This window comes from Rhinolophus sinicus, chromosome 4, assembly GCF_057876585.1.
Source record: "Rhinolophus sinicus isolate RSI-liver-muscle chromosome 4, RSI-T2T, whole genome shotgun sequence".
In the NCBI taxonomy this organism is placed as follows: Eukaryota; Metazoa; Chordata; class Mammalia; order Chiroptera; family Rhinolophidae; genus Rhinolophus; species Rhinolophus sinicus.
In genome coordinates this window covers 73,172,415-73,190,851 of record NC_142504.1, presented here as the reverse complement: position 1 = coordinate 73,190,851, position 18,437 = coordinate 73,172,415, and the positions used below count along the sequence as shown (strand labels likewise).

Below are 18,437 nucleotides of genomic sequence, written 5' to 3'. Positions count from 1 at the left end.
CATTTCAAAAGAACTCAACTTGAAGGAGCTACCAATCGCCAAATCTGGGACAATTTGAGCAACTAATAATGATAATAATGAATTGTAACCCATAGAGTAAAAGTAAAATCTATGAATCCACACTTATCTAAATAAAACTGAATGATTAAGTAAACAAGAGAGGATAGCTCTTCAATGCAGTAGAATTTCAACAGAATAAATGTAGTAGAAAGGATGGAAACAGAAAATCACCACTTGGCAAATACCACAGTAATAAATGCTGCAGGCAAAATTCAGCGATGTTTGCTAAAATTCATGGATGGAAGTACAATGAGAACTAGGATATTTGCAGTCTCAATGTTTCTTCCCACAAGTACATTTACAGTAAAAAGCAACCTGGAAGACACCACTAAACAAGTAATCAAAGTTAACATCACTAGGAATGAGACACAGCAATATGATGAGCCTCCTGAGATGATGCTGAGAAGGGCACGCCATCACTGTGTTATTCTTGACAAAATGAGAAAACATCACACAAATTCAAACTGAGGGACAGCCTACGTAACTGTTCCGTCCTCTTCAAAAGTCAAGGTCATAACGAAAGACTGAGAACTGTTAGAGAATACAGGACAAAAGCAACGTGGGATCTTGGATACAATCCTGGAACAGAGACAGGACAGTAGGGGAAAAACTGGTGAAATCTGAATAACGTCTTTTAGTTAAGAGTATTATACCAGTGTTAACTTCCTGGTGCTGATAACTGCACTATGGTCACGTAAAATGTTAACATTAGGTGAAGAGGCTGGGTGAAGGATTTAAGGAAACATTTAAACTACATTTGCAACTTGTCTGTAAATTTAAAATTAAGAAGTTAAAATAGGGGCCGGCCGGGTGGCTCAGGTGGTTGGAGCTCCGTACTCCTAACTCCGAAGGCTGCTGGTTTGATTCCCACATGGGCCAGTGGGCTCTCAACCACAAGGTTGCCGGTTCGATTCCTCAACTCCCGCAAGGGATGGTGGGCTGCGCCTCCTGCAACTAGCAACGGCAACTGGACCTGGAGTTGAGCTGCGCCCTCCACAACTAAGACTGAAAGGACAACAACCTGAAGCTGAACGGCACCCTCCACAACTTAGATTGAAAGGACAACAATTTGACTTGGAAAAAAATCCTGGAAGTACACACTGTTCCCCAATCAAAGTGCTGTTCCCCTTCCCCAATAAAATCTTTAAAAAAAAAAAAAAAAAAGAGTTAAAAAAAACCCACTATATATATGTATGTATGTATGTATATATATATATATATGTCAATGTCATAAAACAACAACAACAAAGACTGAGGAACTGTCAAAGGTTAGAGGAGAATAAGACGGACAACTAAATGTTCTGTATCTTGACTGTGGAGCTGGTTTCATGGATGCATACATATGTTAAACATCAAATTATATCCTTTAAATATGTGTAACTTATTGTGTGGTAATTATAAAACAATAAAGCTGTAAAAGAAAGGATAACATTATAAAAGAAAATGGGAAAAAGGCAACTAAGAATTAAATACAAAACAAGTTTTAAAATCCTATTAAAACCTATGTAATTTAAGAAATGTTAATAAAATTAGTTTACATAAGAACTCATTTTTCTTTTATTTTTTTAAAAGGGCTGCATAAAATAGTTTCCACAGGATAAACATTAACCCTAACTCATCTTCCAGCTAGACTTCTTAATGTTTTATATTACTGTGAATATTCACTGGGGAAAAAAACCCTGGGTATGACATGAAATCTAACTCTTCTAAAACAAAGTACTGCAACAAACTCCTGAGCTAAGGAAAAATATACTTACAGATAAGTTTAAAATATTTTTTCATGATAAAGTGGTTGAAGTCACGTAAGCATCTAAAGTCATCTAAGATTTCTAAAGCGGCTACAATAGCAGCTTCTTCTACAATCATAGGAAGACTTTTGTAACTGAAAAAGTTATGTGAGAACTGAAACAGTGAAAAAATACATATTTTTTTCTAGACTAATTAGCAAGGGAGTAGGGAAAAACTAAATTTGCTCCATAATGCCAAATTTCAGGTTTCTCAGAATGACTTAAATAAAACATTTAACTAAATGTATCCAACTAGAAGTTGGACATATAAAATAATCATTTGTTGATTTGTTGTATAAATTCTTTAAATTAAACTATATAAATGAAATTTTAAAGTTATTTTATGTTTAATAAAAACATAAGATTTTTTTAAAGAAACAATTTTACTGAATAAGTACAAACTTCTAAAAAATATATTAACAAATTCAAATTAATACCATCCCTCAAAATTTTCATCTTTGGAGGTTATCCATTTATCCAATATAGCTGGGAAAATGAAATAATACTTCTTCAGGATGCAAATTCAACTATTTTTAAACCATCTTAGAAAAATTAACCCTTTCCTTTATAGCCCTTACTTTTAGGGGTAAATATGACATTTCTGAATATGACTAACTTACTTTAGTTTCTTGATTTGACTTTACATGGAGTTTGGTTCTTTCCAAAAATTAAATCTAACATCAAATTGTGCCAACATTGAGGATACTTAAAAGAATATGCCATAAGCTCTTTTAGTAACAAAGGAAAAAATATTTAAAATATTTTGTGAGATGGCACCAAATTGGAATAAATGCTTCCCAAGGTGATTATTTTAAAGAGGACATTCATTTTGATGTACCACTTCTAGTAAACTGGTTTCTAAAACACCACTCATTTCCGTATGTTCCTATCTCCTACGCTGTAATCTTGTTCAATATATATGACTGAGATGTTGAAATAGAACTGATTTACTTTTGAGAAATACTGGCTGTAGCAGACACTTGTTTTAGCATGCCATTCTTTCGGTAAGAATATCTCTGGTGTGCTGCGAGGATCTAGTTGTCCTCTATTTCAGACCATCTATGTATTTCAGTGTGGCTTCAGAGAGTGGAGGTGGGGCTGCTGTCCAAACCAGGCTAATAAATATATCCACCCCAGCTATAGTGATTGGTCCCCAAGATATATGTGATCCATGTATGACAGGGAGACTAAACACTGTAGGAAAGAGAAGCTCTCTTTCTACTGGGGTTGCTGAGTTAATGGGAAGTAAACCTAGAGGTATTGGTGGCTATCTTATTTTAAAAAGAACATACACAAAGGGAAGCAGAGCTGAGAGGTGGGGGAGAGAGTTCTGATAACATCTTCAGAGATTCTAAATAAAGCCCTGATTAATTCAAATGCCCCTGGACTTTAGTTAATGCAAGGCAATCAATTTCTTTTTTGCTTAAGCTAGTATGAGGTGGATTTTTGTCATCCACAATGGAAACTGTCGTGTCTAATACACTAGTTTATTTAACTATGATAAGTAATCAAAGGATCAGTTTTGTGTTAAATCAACAAAATTAATATTTAAAAATATCAAGTACAGGTTTACCTTCTGAAAGTAAACTCCTGCTTTGTGAAACAGTGGGAGTATTGGTGTTCTATCAAACAAGAACATGCCAATGGCAATGGGAAAATTATTATACTGCATCTCTTTAATCAGAGGTTTGATCGTGATTTCAAGTTCACTTCATAGTTGTTACCATTTTGAAAATTGGGGTTGTAGTTTAAAATGAAATGAATTGCTTTCAATAATCGAAACTGACCTAAAATATAACAAATACTTAATCCAGATTGCCAGAGTATACCAAGGCAGACATGGTTTCAGTTTTACTGTCACTGGAAAGCTGTGTTTTGGTCCAACAGCCAAATTCCTTCCCAAACTTATCTTTTGGGTTTCTGGGATACCAAGGGAAAAGTGGGAAAGAAATTTCCTTTTCCTGTGTCTCATGGATAGACTTCTATTAAAATTCAAGGGTTTGACAAGATATTTAATACAATGATTTGCATAACAGTTTATAGAAACGATTCCTTTCTTAATTAGACGCATACAGCATGCAGAAAGAGGTATCTTATCTGCCCCATTTGCAGGTACACAAATGCTTATATATTCATCAGTTCTATTTTGAAAGGCCAGAAGACTTATCTAATCTCATTAAAAAACCCAGATCACAGCAAAAACAAATAAATAATGCCTTAAAAGCTGTTTTACAAATAGATCCTTGCACAGCTCATGGGAAGTCTCAGTGCAAAAACAGTTTGCTGTTGATTGTCCCAAAGCAGATACAGTCTGAAAGAACTACCGGAAAGGAAGAAAAATTCCAGAGGAGCTAACTGTGGCTAAACATTGTTTTGCAATGGAAAGTTTCAAAGTCACTAAATAAACTGCAACTGCTTTTGGTTTCCAAAGGGTGACTCTGTATTAATAGAGGCCAGGCCACACAAATCCTGTCCCCTGAAATATGGCTCTCCAGGGGAAGATTTTGTTAACACCTAGAAAAATGAGATGTTTCTTTGGGTGGGGAAAATATCTAGTTTGTGAAAGCGATAAATCTTTCCTTTCACTCTCAAAATAACCTACGTTTAATTAAAATATAGGGAAATTTCTATTTTAAAAAATATGATCAGTTATGTGAAATAGTCAAAATCTGAAAATAGATATTTTCACCTTATATGCCAGTGGTCCTCTAACAATTCTGTTCCAGAAAATGGTGTGGTTCTTTCCTTGTGCTTTAAAAATCCTGAAAATCTTCCTATATTGTTTAGGTAGATACTATGGGGCAAGAGTAGAAAGGGAAATGCTACTATGTACCTACAAAGTTTTATTACCAGCTTAATTTTCTGGCTTGATTGACATCAGATGTACTGACAAGCCGTGCAGGTGCTCCGTAACCTGAAGGTAAGAGACTGCAGGAAAAAGGAAACCCAACACAAATACCTTCTTTTTAAATGCATCTTCCCTAAAAATAAATAAAAACCAACCAGCCTATGACATGGTTGTTTTTCTAGGTGTTAACAGAATCTGTTCCACTGGAGAGCCATGTTTCAGTTAGATTTGGAGACAAGTCCTGATATCAACACAATTTAGATTACACATAAGATTTTATAGCTTTGTCAAAACAAACAAATCTGGCATTAATTTTGTTTAAACAAATGTAAGATATTCTTGATTACTTCAGTCTATTCCCAGTCTATTCTACTCAGAATGGAATAGAGTTGTTATGAAGGCATTACCCTAAATATTTTGAAGGTAAATGCTATATAAGGCAAAGGAAGTTTTTTTAAATAAACGTAACATCCCATTTACAACTCTAGTTTCTCTGTTTCGTTCTTCTGAAACGCAACATATAGAATTATCAAAATAATTTTCAGCCTTTTTTTCCCTTGGAAAGACTTCCTTTAGGAGAGCTTTTTTAATTTAGAGGCAACTTCAAAAAGTAATACATGGGGCAGCCAGGCGGCTCAGGTGGTTGGAGCGCTGTGTTCCTAACACGGAGGTCGCTGGTTCAATTCCCACATTGGCCAGTGAGCTGTGCCCTCTACAGCTAGAGGGAGGAGGGGGGAAGGCAAAAAAAAAAAAAGAAAGAAAAAAAGAAAGCAATACACAAAGGCTGACTTCTCATACCATTGTCTTTAACATCATACAGGTTTAAAATAAATAAAAGGCCCAGAGAGCTCACAGTAACAATTTACTCATTGCCACCATCTCACTTTTCAATCTGCACTCACCACCTTCTCTTTGGATCTCAGGACTCCCAGCTTCCCAAACCGAACGTGAAAAGGCGAACACTGATAGGTGCCATCCTGCTGCCGGACCACAATGACATCGATGCACCCAGACAGGGTGGCTTGGTTAATGCCCTTGTAGAGCTCCTTCACAGTGACAATCACCTGCCCGGCCAGCTGTCCCATATAATTCATGGTTTGAGACTAAAAGACAAGACAAAAATTAGATGCAATGTTAACACTAAATTTGAAGATCTAATGACAATGACAAAGAAAAAACCAAAGTGACTAAAACTGCATTGCTCATTTGTACATCAGATCATGTACCATTATTAGTAACTGTGATGATTTTGAACCCATTAGTCTCATGCTACCACTGTTTCTACATGGTTCCATGCATGAAGAATACGAGACTCCTTTCTATCTGAGAAGCTTTCCAAGCCGGGGTATGAGGCATGCAAAAGTTACCTTTCCTTTCTCATCATTAAGGATCGTGCCAGTTGCCATTAGAAATCTTCCCCCAAAGATCAAAACCTGCATAGAACTCCCAAAGAACCCAGACCACCACCAATGCCCTCCTGGCCAAGACTCTTGTGGGAACTCGTGACTACTGGACCACTCAGACCACAGCCGCCAAGCAGAAAGAAAATGACCAAAGACCATCCCAGGAGAAACCTGGTGAGAGATGAGTAAGTGAGAGCTGGGTTTTCTATGGGACTATTACTAATAGAATATTAAAATGGTTCAGACAGACGCTACATTAAATAAACTCTAGGGAGCTAGACTGGGTCTAACCTATTTATAACATTATTTTTAGGGAACATGCCCCTCAATGTTTCAGCATAAGTCATTGAAACATAGATGCATGTTCCACAAAGTTCAAAGCACAGAAAAGGGTTTTAATCTTGTTCCTAAACCACAATTCACTATTCAAATAAGGATCACCAGGCTATAAAGGATTCTCCAGAAAGATTCAAATAAGGAGGTAAGTGCACCTGAGTAGGGCTACAGGGCTGACAGGGAACGCTTTGTCTCTGTACCCACACCGGCTGTGGCTACAGTTAGAACTGGCTCAATCGGACCAAAAGACAGGGTGTCCACCACTTGTTATGCTATGAGGGGCAGTAGGGGAGTCTCCTTGGTCCCCTCATCAACTCTTCCACTAATGAGAAAAAGTAGCCCCCCATTAGCCCTAAGTTTGTCAAATTTCATTTCCAGTTGAGTACCACATTTCCTTCATTACACACTGACACCCTTACTATTCCTAGTACTATGTCAAAGCACAATTTAGCAAAAGTCATTCTCCTGGGGATGGGAGGGGTGCAGACCAAACAAGAGACCCGCCACAGCTCTGGCTAAGAGGCCAACTTTCACCAAACCAGAGAACTGACAGATTATTCTCCAGGTTATTCATCATACACACAATTATCTCTCTAATCCCAGCTTTTGAGGTGCCTTGAGCTCAAAATTACACACTCAGAAAAGTTCCCAGAGATCACATTCTGTGCTATCAAATCAAGTCCAAAGCTGACTTGGGAGAAATAATGTTATCCCTCGGGAAAATTTAGGGGCCTATCAGGACATCTACTTGTACAGAAAGTCACCCCACTCTTTACAGGTGAGCGAGCTCCCATTGGCAGTGCCTGGATCCCACTCAAACATTTTTTCTGCTCTTGTACACAGATGAATGTGTAATCAAGGCCCATCAGTTTTATACCATGAAGCACAGCCACAGTAATTTTACCCTGGAAAATTTTCTGAATATTTTAAAGCTAATGTTATCAAAGCACTAAGGCATCTACAGAAGAGCTAGCTTTGTGTGATGCAAACTAGCTGCAGAACTTACTACTAAATAACCAGCTAAGGTGGTGTCCCCTATGTGGTAAATTCTAAAACAGTTACAAGTTGGTGATGACTTTGGTTTAAGAATAATTGATTTGAACTCAATAGTAAGACCAAATTAAGCATATATCAAGGGCTTAATAATTATTTCTTGAATTAATTAAGGAATGATCAAATGAACCATCAACAAATGAGACTACAAAAATTAGAAGCACGTGTGGGGAGGAAATAGTGTTTCATCAGAATATTCATATTACATCTCATTACATTTTTAAAAATTAATCTTTTTGAGATAACTGTAGATTCACATGCATGTAGTTGTAAGAAATACGCAAAGAGATCCCACGTATTGTTTACCAGTTTCCTTCAATGGTAACATTTTGCAAACTTGTTGAATATCTTTTCATGTGCCAATTCACCATATGAGTATTTCATTAAATCTTGTTTCATAAAAAAGCACTACAACTCATTTAGAGGAAAAGGGAATAAACATCTTGCTTGTTCCTTATTTCTGGGGTCACAATGTACAATTTTTAAGTTAAGCATGTTTCCAAAAACACAAGTGAAATAAAGTTTTGTCTTGTGTATTTCATTTTTTCACTCTCTTTTGCCAGAAGTATTTTTTAGCAACCTAGAACAGTCCATCAGCGTTTTCATAGTCTACAAGTAATATATGTTTACGACATGCTTTTTTCTTTTCCCAGTAAGTACGTTAACCAAACAGCACCCAAATAGGCAATTCTATGTATTATTGCTTGACTATTGTTGGCAATTTTAAAATGAGTTTTGTTACAAATTTTAACAATTCATAACTAGTTGCATATGCCTTTTCTTAAAAGAAAATGAGAAATGGTAACTTTTATGCACCTACCTCCAGCCATAAACAATCTTATAAACTAAATGTGTAATAAACTTACATCAACTAGAGCATAGAATCCATAATTAAGTGTAAAGAACTACATCTATTCAAGATGATCTTAATTACCATGGCGAAGGGATGTGCTGTTATGCAAGAAAGTCTACTGTGTAAATGCCGGTTGCTAAATGTAGAAAAATACAGTCTGTCAAATGACTTTCTAATAGCAGATATAAAACAATCCCGTAATGTTACAAAGTTTGGGAAAACCAAAGTAAAGGGAGGGCTGGTGCCTTAACTTTTTCTACACCCTGGGAATGAGGGACACAACTCTGCCAGGAAAGGCACCTCAACCAGGCTGGGGGAAGGGGTTCCCCATGGTTATGTTTGGGGGGAAAGCAGTTAGCCGCTGTACATGTGATCCATTAAACAGCTTCCTCTTTAAGCAGAGTCTAGCACCATAAAACGTTATTCCTATACACCCAGTCCAGCACTAGCCATAATTAAGCTCAGTGAGAACAAAGGCCCCTGACACCAGCCTGTCCTGGTCAGAACCTGGGAAAGCAGGACTCTGAGCAGGGGCAGAAAAGATAGATGATTAGGTAACCCAGTCACATGGAGGGAAAACAACCCCCCAAAGACACCTGCTTTTGAGATAAAACAAAAAATTTAAAATATAGTGAAATAATATACATTGTAAACGATTCATCGTATTTTATAGTAACTGATGAGGAAAAAGGTAGAAGGGCTGGGAAAATGAATTCAAGGATGTAGAGTGAAACAGACCAAGGGAGAAAGATGCAGAAAGATAAAAACTCAGAGAAAAAGCCAAGATAGAACACATAATCAGAATGCAGACTAGACTGACATACGCATAGAGATACGCACACAGAAAAAGCACCATGGCACGGAAGGATGTTCATAGAGCAGCAGCCCTATCTTCATGCTGACAAGCACAAAATAAAACATAAAAATACATTTACTGATTCTTAGAACTCGAAGAATTTATCCAGCCCTGTCTTTCAACAAATAGCAAAAATGCTTCTAGCACACTTCTGAAATGTGTAAACAATCATCACAGTAGCAGCAACTACTATCTTCTGAGAGCTTACTATGTACCAAATTCTTAAGCTTATATATGCATTATCATCTTGAGACAACACTATAGGTATTATTTCTATTTTTAAAGATAATAAAATTGAGGCTTAGAAAGATTAAGCATTGTTATGAACTGAATGTACTCCCCCCAAAACCCAAATTCATATGTTGAAGCACTAACTCTGGATGTGGCGGTCTCTGGGAGGTAATGAGGTTTAGATGAGGTCATGAAGGTGGGGCCCCCACAATGCGATCAATGCCTTTAGAAGGACAGGAAGGCACCAGGCCTCGCGCTCTCTCTCCCCCCACCATGTGAGGACACAGTGAGAAAGTAGTTGTCTACAAGCCAACTGCCCTCAAAGGAAGTGAATCTGCCAGTACCTTGATCTGGGACTTCCCAGACTCCAAAACTGAGGGAAACAAATGCCTGTTATTTGAACCACGCAGTCTGTGGTATTTTGCCACAGCAGCCTGAGCTGACTAAGACAAGTATTTTAAACATCATATGCTACACTGCTTTTCAATTTTGGAACACTTCCAGTTGACAGAAAGACACTCCTTTCACCAGGAAGTTCACACCAGTATCAGACAGCCCTAGTTATTATGTCCTCTAGGAATCACACTGATATGTACCACTCTCTTCTAAGTGACACTACTACACACCAGAGTTTATTGTACAACCACAACTAGGTCTCATCTATTCTGGGCTAAGCATTCTTATTCTTTAAAATATTTGAAATGACTGTTGACTTTCACTTTCATGAAAACTAGAGGACTGTCTATGTCTTTCTTTAAATGGGAGATGCAAAACTAGACGCCACAGCACAGACAGGCCTGACTGATACACAAGGTACACAACGTACATTCTGTGTTTAGCTCCAGATACAGGCCCTGTGGGCTGGGTTAAAGGTTGGGAGCCCCCAAGGAGGCTATTACTGATCAATAAACTAAAAATGGAAAGAATCAGTAGATAGTAATCAATTGAAATACTTATTAGAGGCCAAATGGCCTTTTCATGCATAAAATTCGATAGACCAGATAGTCTTTCATGTATAGAATTCAATGGTGCACACACATTATCAGATTTTAGATTCTTCTTACCAAATACTTTAAACACAGACTAGTGTTAGCTTTCAAGACTCAATTATTTACCAAAAGTTTAAAGATTTGCTTAGCAACCTTTCCTGAGCATCAGAGAAACAAAAAGTAAATCACCATGATGTGGTAAAGATTTATAAATGGAATGTATCAGTACATAGGTTCAGCTCTCCCTCCTACAAAAACTGCCCCAAATTAAAGGTGATGTGTTCAATCAAAAGTAACTTTCGTTGAGGAAAAGAGTAACTATAAAGATATAGGTAGCTATTAAAATATTATGGTTTCTAAATTGTTGTCAATACAAAATAGTTTCTAAATTGTTATTGATACAAAATGGATACATTCTAAACCGCTTTTTTATACATGTCAAAATCTGTTTCCTAAGTTTTAAGTTTACCTTCATATATCTATTCTCTATCAGTATTACTAGCTAGCAGTATGACTACTGACAAGCACAATTGTTAGTCGTCCATCATGTGTCAAGTGCTAAGTCAACCTGAACATTATCTCATGTAATCTTCCTAACTACCCGTGAGTTTGGTATCAGTATTCCCATTTATTAATATATGAGGAAAAGGAGGTTCACAAGTGTCCAAGGTGTCCACACTAAGTGGTAAAACAAAAATTCAAACTCAAGTCTGATTCTAGACCCTGTGTCCTTACCTGCATCACTAAGTGACAGTAATACTCTAAGCAATGACGATAAAAGTATTGACAAAGCCTCCGTATTTCTTGCTGAAAATGTGCTGCTTTTAGCAACTGGAATATTATTTTCATTTAATGCTACCTGGCCACATTAATATTATGATTCGAGAGAGTCCAAAATAGTCGTACCCACCCTCCAAGTCTCCACACACTGCTATGAGAGTTACCGTTGAGTAGTAACCCTTCCGCTAGACCCAAGGTTCAATGTTAGGAAGCAGACTTCCCGGGAGATCACAAATGATTAGGGCTTGTGGACAGAGATGAACAGCTTTTATCCAAGAACTTGCCCTCAACATTCCATCTAACCTTCTGCTCACAGACACGAGGAATGTGCTATGAGGGAAGAGAAACTTCTAGATACTTCAGAAAACAAACACCAGAACACTGTTACCTCATACACATTCCAGCTTATACCTATGCTCCTGGACCAAACTCCTCCAGGCCGCAAAGCTTACCTTACGTGTTTGAGTAGCATTTAATATTTTTCAAGAACTTTCTCAAATATACCTCATTTGATCTTCTACAGGAGAATTTAGGTTACGCAAGGCAGACATTATTCATCTCATTTAGACTGAGACAAGAGGTGTTTACTTTCTACCACTATTCACTAGAACCCAGCTCCACTGTGCCTCAGGGTCCCAACGCCCCTCCTACTTCCCACCATGGCTTCAATCAGCAGATTCTCAAGGTCAGCTGGTGTCCCTGAGGACAAGTGATCTTGAGGGCTGAACTCAAGTTGTACTTAAGTCCCTATAGTTCTCCAAGGATCCCCGAGTCTGCAAGAGGAGGGTACCACTCAGCCTGGCTGAGAACTTTGCTTCCTTGAAAGTGGGTGATAAAGGGCAGCAATGGCGCACACACGCGCGCGCACACACACACAGGAGTACCTGCTGCAAGCTTCTCCCTGGTCAGGGAAGGTAGGGGCTGAAAGTACGCCCCATTTCCTACAGCACTTACTGTGTGCCCAGCAGACAGCGTGGGGATCACAATGACCTAGAGGATGTTACCGCTTAGCTAGACACATGGAATGGAGGACCATACAAAACAGGTGCGGCCTTTGGAGGAGCAGCAAGCAGCGCCTGCACGGCCAATGCTAACTAAGCCTGACAAAGAATCCAGCCTTCCTGGAGAAGCACTCTTGGCCACCTACATTCAGTTAAATGCCTTACTTTGTACCACTCAGTTTTTTTTTTTCCCACATCATAGCAGAGTGCTAACTTGTTTAACTTTTCTTATTTTATTTTAGCTGGGCTTAATATTTGCTTTATAAAATAAGAAACAGGGACCAGCAGCACAGGAACAGCCCTTGTCCTCAATGAGGGAGCTGGCCCCCAACCCCAGGAGCTCCACAAAGTAGATGGCTCATTAAGTCCCATTTGATCACCTTGACTCTTAAGTCCTTGAGGAAATGCTGACAGCTGCACACCTAAAATGTACTGCCCCAAATATCTGCTCAAGAACATGGCAGGTCTCTTTTTGCCCCACAGTATAGAACAGGGCGCTCCTTCATTTCTAGGACCATTTAGTCCCCATCTACAGAATGTGTAGCCCAAAACCCAGTGTCTTTGGGCAAACTTCCTGAATACACGAAGTTCTCCAGACAGCCTTTCTGTCACCGTGGAAAAGTCTGTTAAAAGCCTTAGCCAGGAAAGGCCCTTCAATGTAATACCTCTCCAGATTTAATTTAGAAACAGTCACATAAGACAGTGTAATTCCTTCAAAGCACACAATGGAGAATTTGTAACCCACCTATCAAAATGTCTGTTATACTGGCCTGTGTCTGACAGGATTTATTTTCATATAATCAAACAAAACTAAGTACCTGCCTCATGCCAGGTACCACAGTAAGTCCTTATAATATAAATAAATAAAATCTTGCCTCCTTCTCTCAGAGGTCCCTGGATATAACAAGAAAGAGACACAAATACTATCTCAACTTACATAATGCCTGTGGTAATGTTATTTTGGTGACTTTTAGGAAGACCAGCGAGAAAGGAAGAAAAAAGGCTGCATGAGAGTCAAAGAAGGCTTCTGGAACAGAAAATACTTGTTCTAGCGGCATAAATGTATGTGAGGGATCTATTAGGCCAAGAAAAGGAGGTTCCAGTGGGCAGTCATAGGCAGAGAGAAGAGCACATGGAAAAAGTACGCTGAGTTTGAGGCAAAGCTGTGTTATAATGCAAGGCCTTGGACCCATGCCTCAAGTGTATCCCATGCGCAACGGGCCAGCAATCGGTTTTGGTCAGGGAAGCGACATGACTTGGGAGTAGGGAGGACGAACTGGAGAAGAGGAGGCTGAAAGCAGAGACCACATCAGAAGCTACTATAACCATTTCAAGCAAGAGATGACACAGCTGTAAAGGCAGAAGAGGTACAGATGGGACTGAGAATCAGTAAGACCTGATGACCAACCCAAGGCAGATGCTGTTGGTTGGAATCATGCCACAATTTTTTGACAGAGCTAGAAATACATCTGGCACATACCGTGTTTCCCTGAAAATAAGACCGGGTCTTACATAAGTTTGGCTCCACAAGACGCATTAGGGCTTACGATCAGGGGATGTCATCCTGAAAAATCATGGTAGGGCTTATTTTCTGGTTCTTATTTTTCGGAGACACACGGTAGTTGGAATTCAGTAAATATTGCTGAATGAATGAACAAAGCAACTTAGATATGGAAATTAAAAGGGCAGATTTGGTGGGGAACTTCCTGTCAAGGTTGAATTTCAAGAATATTAATTATTCCATTAGTTCAAAATTTTGTATATATGAAAATCATCCTGAACAGTTTTTAAAATGCAAATTTCCTTGGGTCTTTTTAAAAGTTTAATAATTGATTATGGAGATGAGCCAAGTTTGGGAAGCATAGCTCCACGTAAAAGTGAGAGACTAATAAAATTCCATGCCTATTCTTGCTACTTCCAAAATCAGTCTGTCCTAAAACGGACTACAAGGAAGTGTAAAGCTTTGGGTGCTCTCCTGTAGCTTTCTTCAGAGAAGATATGCAGGAATTCTGGAAATCCTTCTGAGCTGGTATCTGGCCTCAGAAAAGTCTTTCCTGAGAGACTGAGACTTAGCCAGGATGAGGTATGCTTTGCAGGCTTTGGGGTTCTGGTCGATTCCCTGTAGATTAGGAGCTGTCTTTTTAAAGAAGAGCCACTCCGTCACCTCTACTGTTTGAAAGCACAGTCAGGGACTGCTCTATGTCTAACCAACCTCTCTTTTTCCGTGTTAAGTGAAGAAAACTGGCAAGGACCACACTGTAGGACAGTATTTCTCAGAGTAGTCCTTGGACCATCAAGTTTTGGTGGTTAAGAATGTAGAGCCAAAAAAAAAAAAAAAAAAAGAATGTAGAGCCTCAATCCAGACATAAAAAACTAGAAGTGGAGTCTTAATGATCTGTTATCCATGATTCTGAAGGACATTTAGGTCAGAGTACTATCTCCAGTCTCTAATGCCCAACTTTATCATCCTAATCCTGATTAAGCTTGAGAAAACCAAGTTGTTATGGGCTGAAGTATGTATCCCAGCCTCTACGGCATATCTATTATCTCGACATCTAATCCAAACTTAACAGACCTTGAATTTTATACATTTTAATGAACAAATAGCAGACCTGATTATTTTATAAGACAAATTCTAGGGTTGGCAGTGGTTCTGTCAAAAACTCATTCATAAAAATTCTGGTCTGGAAAGAGCTTTCCTAGGGCTAGGGGTCTCTTCCCTAATTACAACCTACTCAACATCAACCTTTGGGATACTTAACTAAGAGGAGGAAATTTTCTGACCCAATATTCCTGCTTTGGAATTTGAATAGATACATGCTGCAATGGCTAGTTCAGAGGCTATTATTAATTGCGCTCCCCGGACCACAGTGATCTCCTCTCTGAGACCCCTAAATACAGGGGTAAATAAACCCCAGTAGCTGTGTCAGTAATATGGGACACAGGCCGTGGCATCAGCTGGCTACTGGGGCGGGGAGATATCTGACCCATACTAGTCCAAATAGAGATTCCTGAAGTATGTAAAAGTAACCAGAAACCAGCAGGGCTGAGCCACCTGAGTGGTGATCCAGAAGGCCCACTAGTTCAAGACACCCAGATGCTAAGCAGCCCCAGCCCATGTCCTCTCATCATCTCTCTGAATGATGAACGGCTGTAAGTTTCTTTGATTGCTCAGCATGTTCAGAGTCCATTTCAGATGTCTGCCAACAAAGAACATTTAAATAAAGACACGCTGATACTGATTCTGACTTGAGAGCCCTCTATGACCTCCCACTGCCCGAAGAAACACCTTGGGAAAATTAGCAAGAAAATACCCCAAATGTAACCCAGTGAAAGCCTTCTACTGAACTCACCTTTTTGTTTGTTTGTTTTTGTTTTGTTTTAATGAGAGGATCTGAGGTTGGCCTTATTTAAGCTTATCTGTCAAGGCTGGTAAATTGGTAAATTCAGATTTCAAATCTGTCACAACATATTTTCTTTCAGGAAGTTTGGAAGCACAGATTTCTGCTCACTGGGCTCTCACTTCTCTATGATTTTACCACACTCACTATCTACAAAATAGATGAACAATTAATTACCTTGGGCTGAGTAAGGTTCAAATAACACATTTTGCTACAGCAAAATAATACATTTACTACAGCAACATACGTTCTTTCCCAAGTGGTGGCCCAAAGTTTTACTCAACTATTTGCTTCAGTTTTTCAGCAGGTATAACTAAAGAGAGACTGTAAGTGTCACCTATTTTATCTTCAAACACTACCAATTCCCCACCCTCCACCCCAGTCACCGGCCCAATAATTTTCAGGACAATTCTTCAAAATCCAACACTAGCTTTCTTTTCAATCCATCAACTATTATTGACCGTTAATCTAATATTTTATAAGAGGAACAAGGCTGTTTTAGGCTTCCTAGATGAGGAGGAGATGGGAATAAAGTATGTGCAAACAGATTGTGAACACAACACAGCACAATGGAAGAGAAGATCAGAAAGCGATGGGGTGAGGAAGCGTGGGCTGAATGGTGAAGAGAAAGCAGAGGTGGTAAAAAAGGGGTTTGTGGCTGTACGCACCTACGACCCTGCCCCTTCCCTACCACAGAATGTAAGCACTCACTGCACTGCAATAATTTGTTTATCCCACCTCCAAACTCTGAGTTCTGACAAAGAAAGGAGAAGTGTTGTATGCTTCACTGTTTCCCCATAGCCTGCCTGGCACAGTGCTCTGCAACAGGAGGTTCTTAATGAGTATTTTTGGATAAATGAATGTATGAATTAACAAATGGATGATGTAAGATCTGGTGAACAGAATCAGCAAAAAGGAGGAGGAATATATACAATGTTTTGTATTGCAACCTGAATAAGAGACATTCAAGAGGTAAATGAAGATATATTTATGTACACAGACACACACACAGACACAGACACACAGACATACAGACACACACACACACACACACACATAGCACCACACATTTAAAAAAATGCCAACAGTGGAGGCCAACCCAGTGTTCCAAAAGCAATGCTCAGATAGATATTCAGAAACCAATGCTTTTCACCGGATGCGGGTGAAGACCTCATACAAAAAACTTGAATAAATCTAGTCTATGTGAGTGACAATTAAAATGACACCCACCTCAGATGGGTAAATCTAAAAATATCGCTGTGAGAACAAGTGACATCTGTGCAGATTGCTCAGAACACTGAGCAGCCCACAGCGACCTGTGGCAGAAGAGAGACTGCTGGTCCGTCAGGCAAAGTCAGTGCAAGGAAATCGGCTGAGATAACGATCACACCATGACCAAAGAGAATTACAGAAAACAGAGAGTGAAAGAGAACAAACTTATGTTATCATTTCCTACTAATCGGTCTACTTACATGAAAATGCCCAATGTTATAATTCTATAGGACACAGCCTTCAGGATAAATGGCAGGCAGCAATAGTTTCAATTTCCTAATGCTCAGCAAATGTATTGGAATATTCACTTTTTTCAACAGTAGAACTGGTGCAGAACAAGGAAAACTGAATGTTCAATTTTATACATATCTTTAGATTTCACTGCACATAATGTGTTCCTTGAGTAAATCCTAAAGTGGCAAGCAGCACACTACGAAAAGTGGGCCCCAACAACTTTCCTCAACCCCCACATTAGTCCCATAACCAAACTTGTGTCAAACTATCAGAGCTCTGTAAAATTTAACGGTTCTCATCACTGCATTTCTTGCCACTGTTTTTTCCTTCATTTCCCAATTTTCAGAATAACGCCTTTTAACAAAGCTTTCTGATATCTTTTCCTGTCACAGCTATAATATGCCCAGTTCTAACGTACTTGAAGTGACAGACCATAAATGTTACAGGGAATATTTAACCTGACTAGAGACTAGAAATAAACACAAAAATAAAATCATTAAAAAATGTAATGAGGTTAAGATTCTGTTTATAATTAATCATGGAAGATACTAAGCTATTACCTAGTCAACCTTTGTGTAATGGTTATACCTATCATCATATAAAACTTCTAGCTAAAAATTCATGCCAACTCAGCTACGAAATGAAGTTAAGATTTCAAATAACTACACCTTGAACTATTCAAAATACTGTTTTTGTAAAAAAAAAAAATTAAGGCATACTTTACATACAGTAAAACTAGCCCTTTGGTAGTATACAGTTTTAACCATACAATCACGTACATTAATCATAATCAAGATACAGAACTAGATCAACCCCCTACCCCCCAAAACACCCCTATGACCTTTTGTGGTCAATCCTTTTCCCCCATCCCTGGCCAACTACTGATCTGTTTTCTGTCCCTTAGTTTTGCCTCTTCCAGAATGTTATATAAATAGAGCCACACAGTTTCTAACTTTCTAAATATGGCTTCTTTCATTTAGCATAATGTATTTGAGATTAATCCATATTGTTGCAGGTATCAGTAGTTTGTTTGTTCCTTGCTTGTTAAGTAGTAGCCCATTGTATGGATGTACCAAAGTCTGTTTATCCATCTGCCAGTTGAAAGACACCTAGTTTGTTTCCAGATTATAAATGGGGGAATTACAAATGTTAAAGGTACTAAAAACATTTGTGTACAGGTTTCTGTGTGAACAAAATTTCATTTCATTTGGATAAATACTTAGGAATGGGATTGCTTAGATGTATTTTTGCAAGGTTGACCTTGCAGCTATTGTTTTTGAAATATCTTCGGTACACTCAGAGGAGTCTGCTATTAAAATAATCCTTCCTTAAA

The 18,437-nt window shown here is 38.6% G+C and overlaps 1 protein-coding gene across 2 annotated transcripts in view; it reads right to left on the bottom strand.

The window, feature by feature from the left end:
- Positions 1 to 18,437, bottom strand: part of LPIN2 (lipin 2) — a 72,597-nt gene that overhangs the window by 33,344 nt on the left and 20,816 nt on the right. For both annotated transcript variants that reach the window (XM_074340263.2, XM_019755761.3), the window contains exon 2: positions 5,598 to 5,798. In XM_074340263.2, the coding sequence (XP_074196364.2) occupies positions 5,598 to 5,789 (192 nt within the window). In that variant the 5' untranslated portion in view covers positions 5,790 to 5,798. The remainder of the gene's footprint in view (positions 1 to 5,597; positions 5,799 to 18,437) is intronic.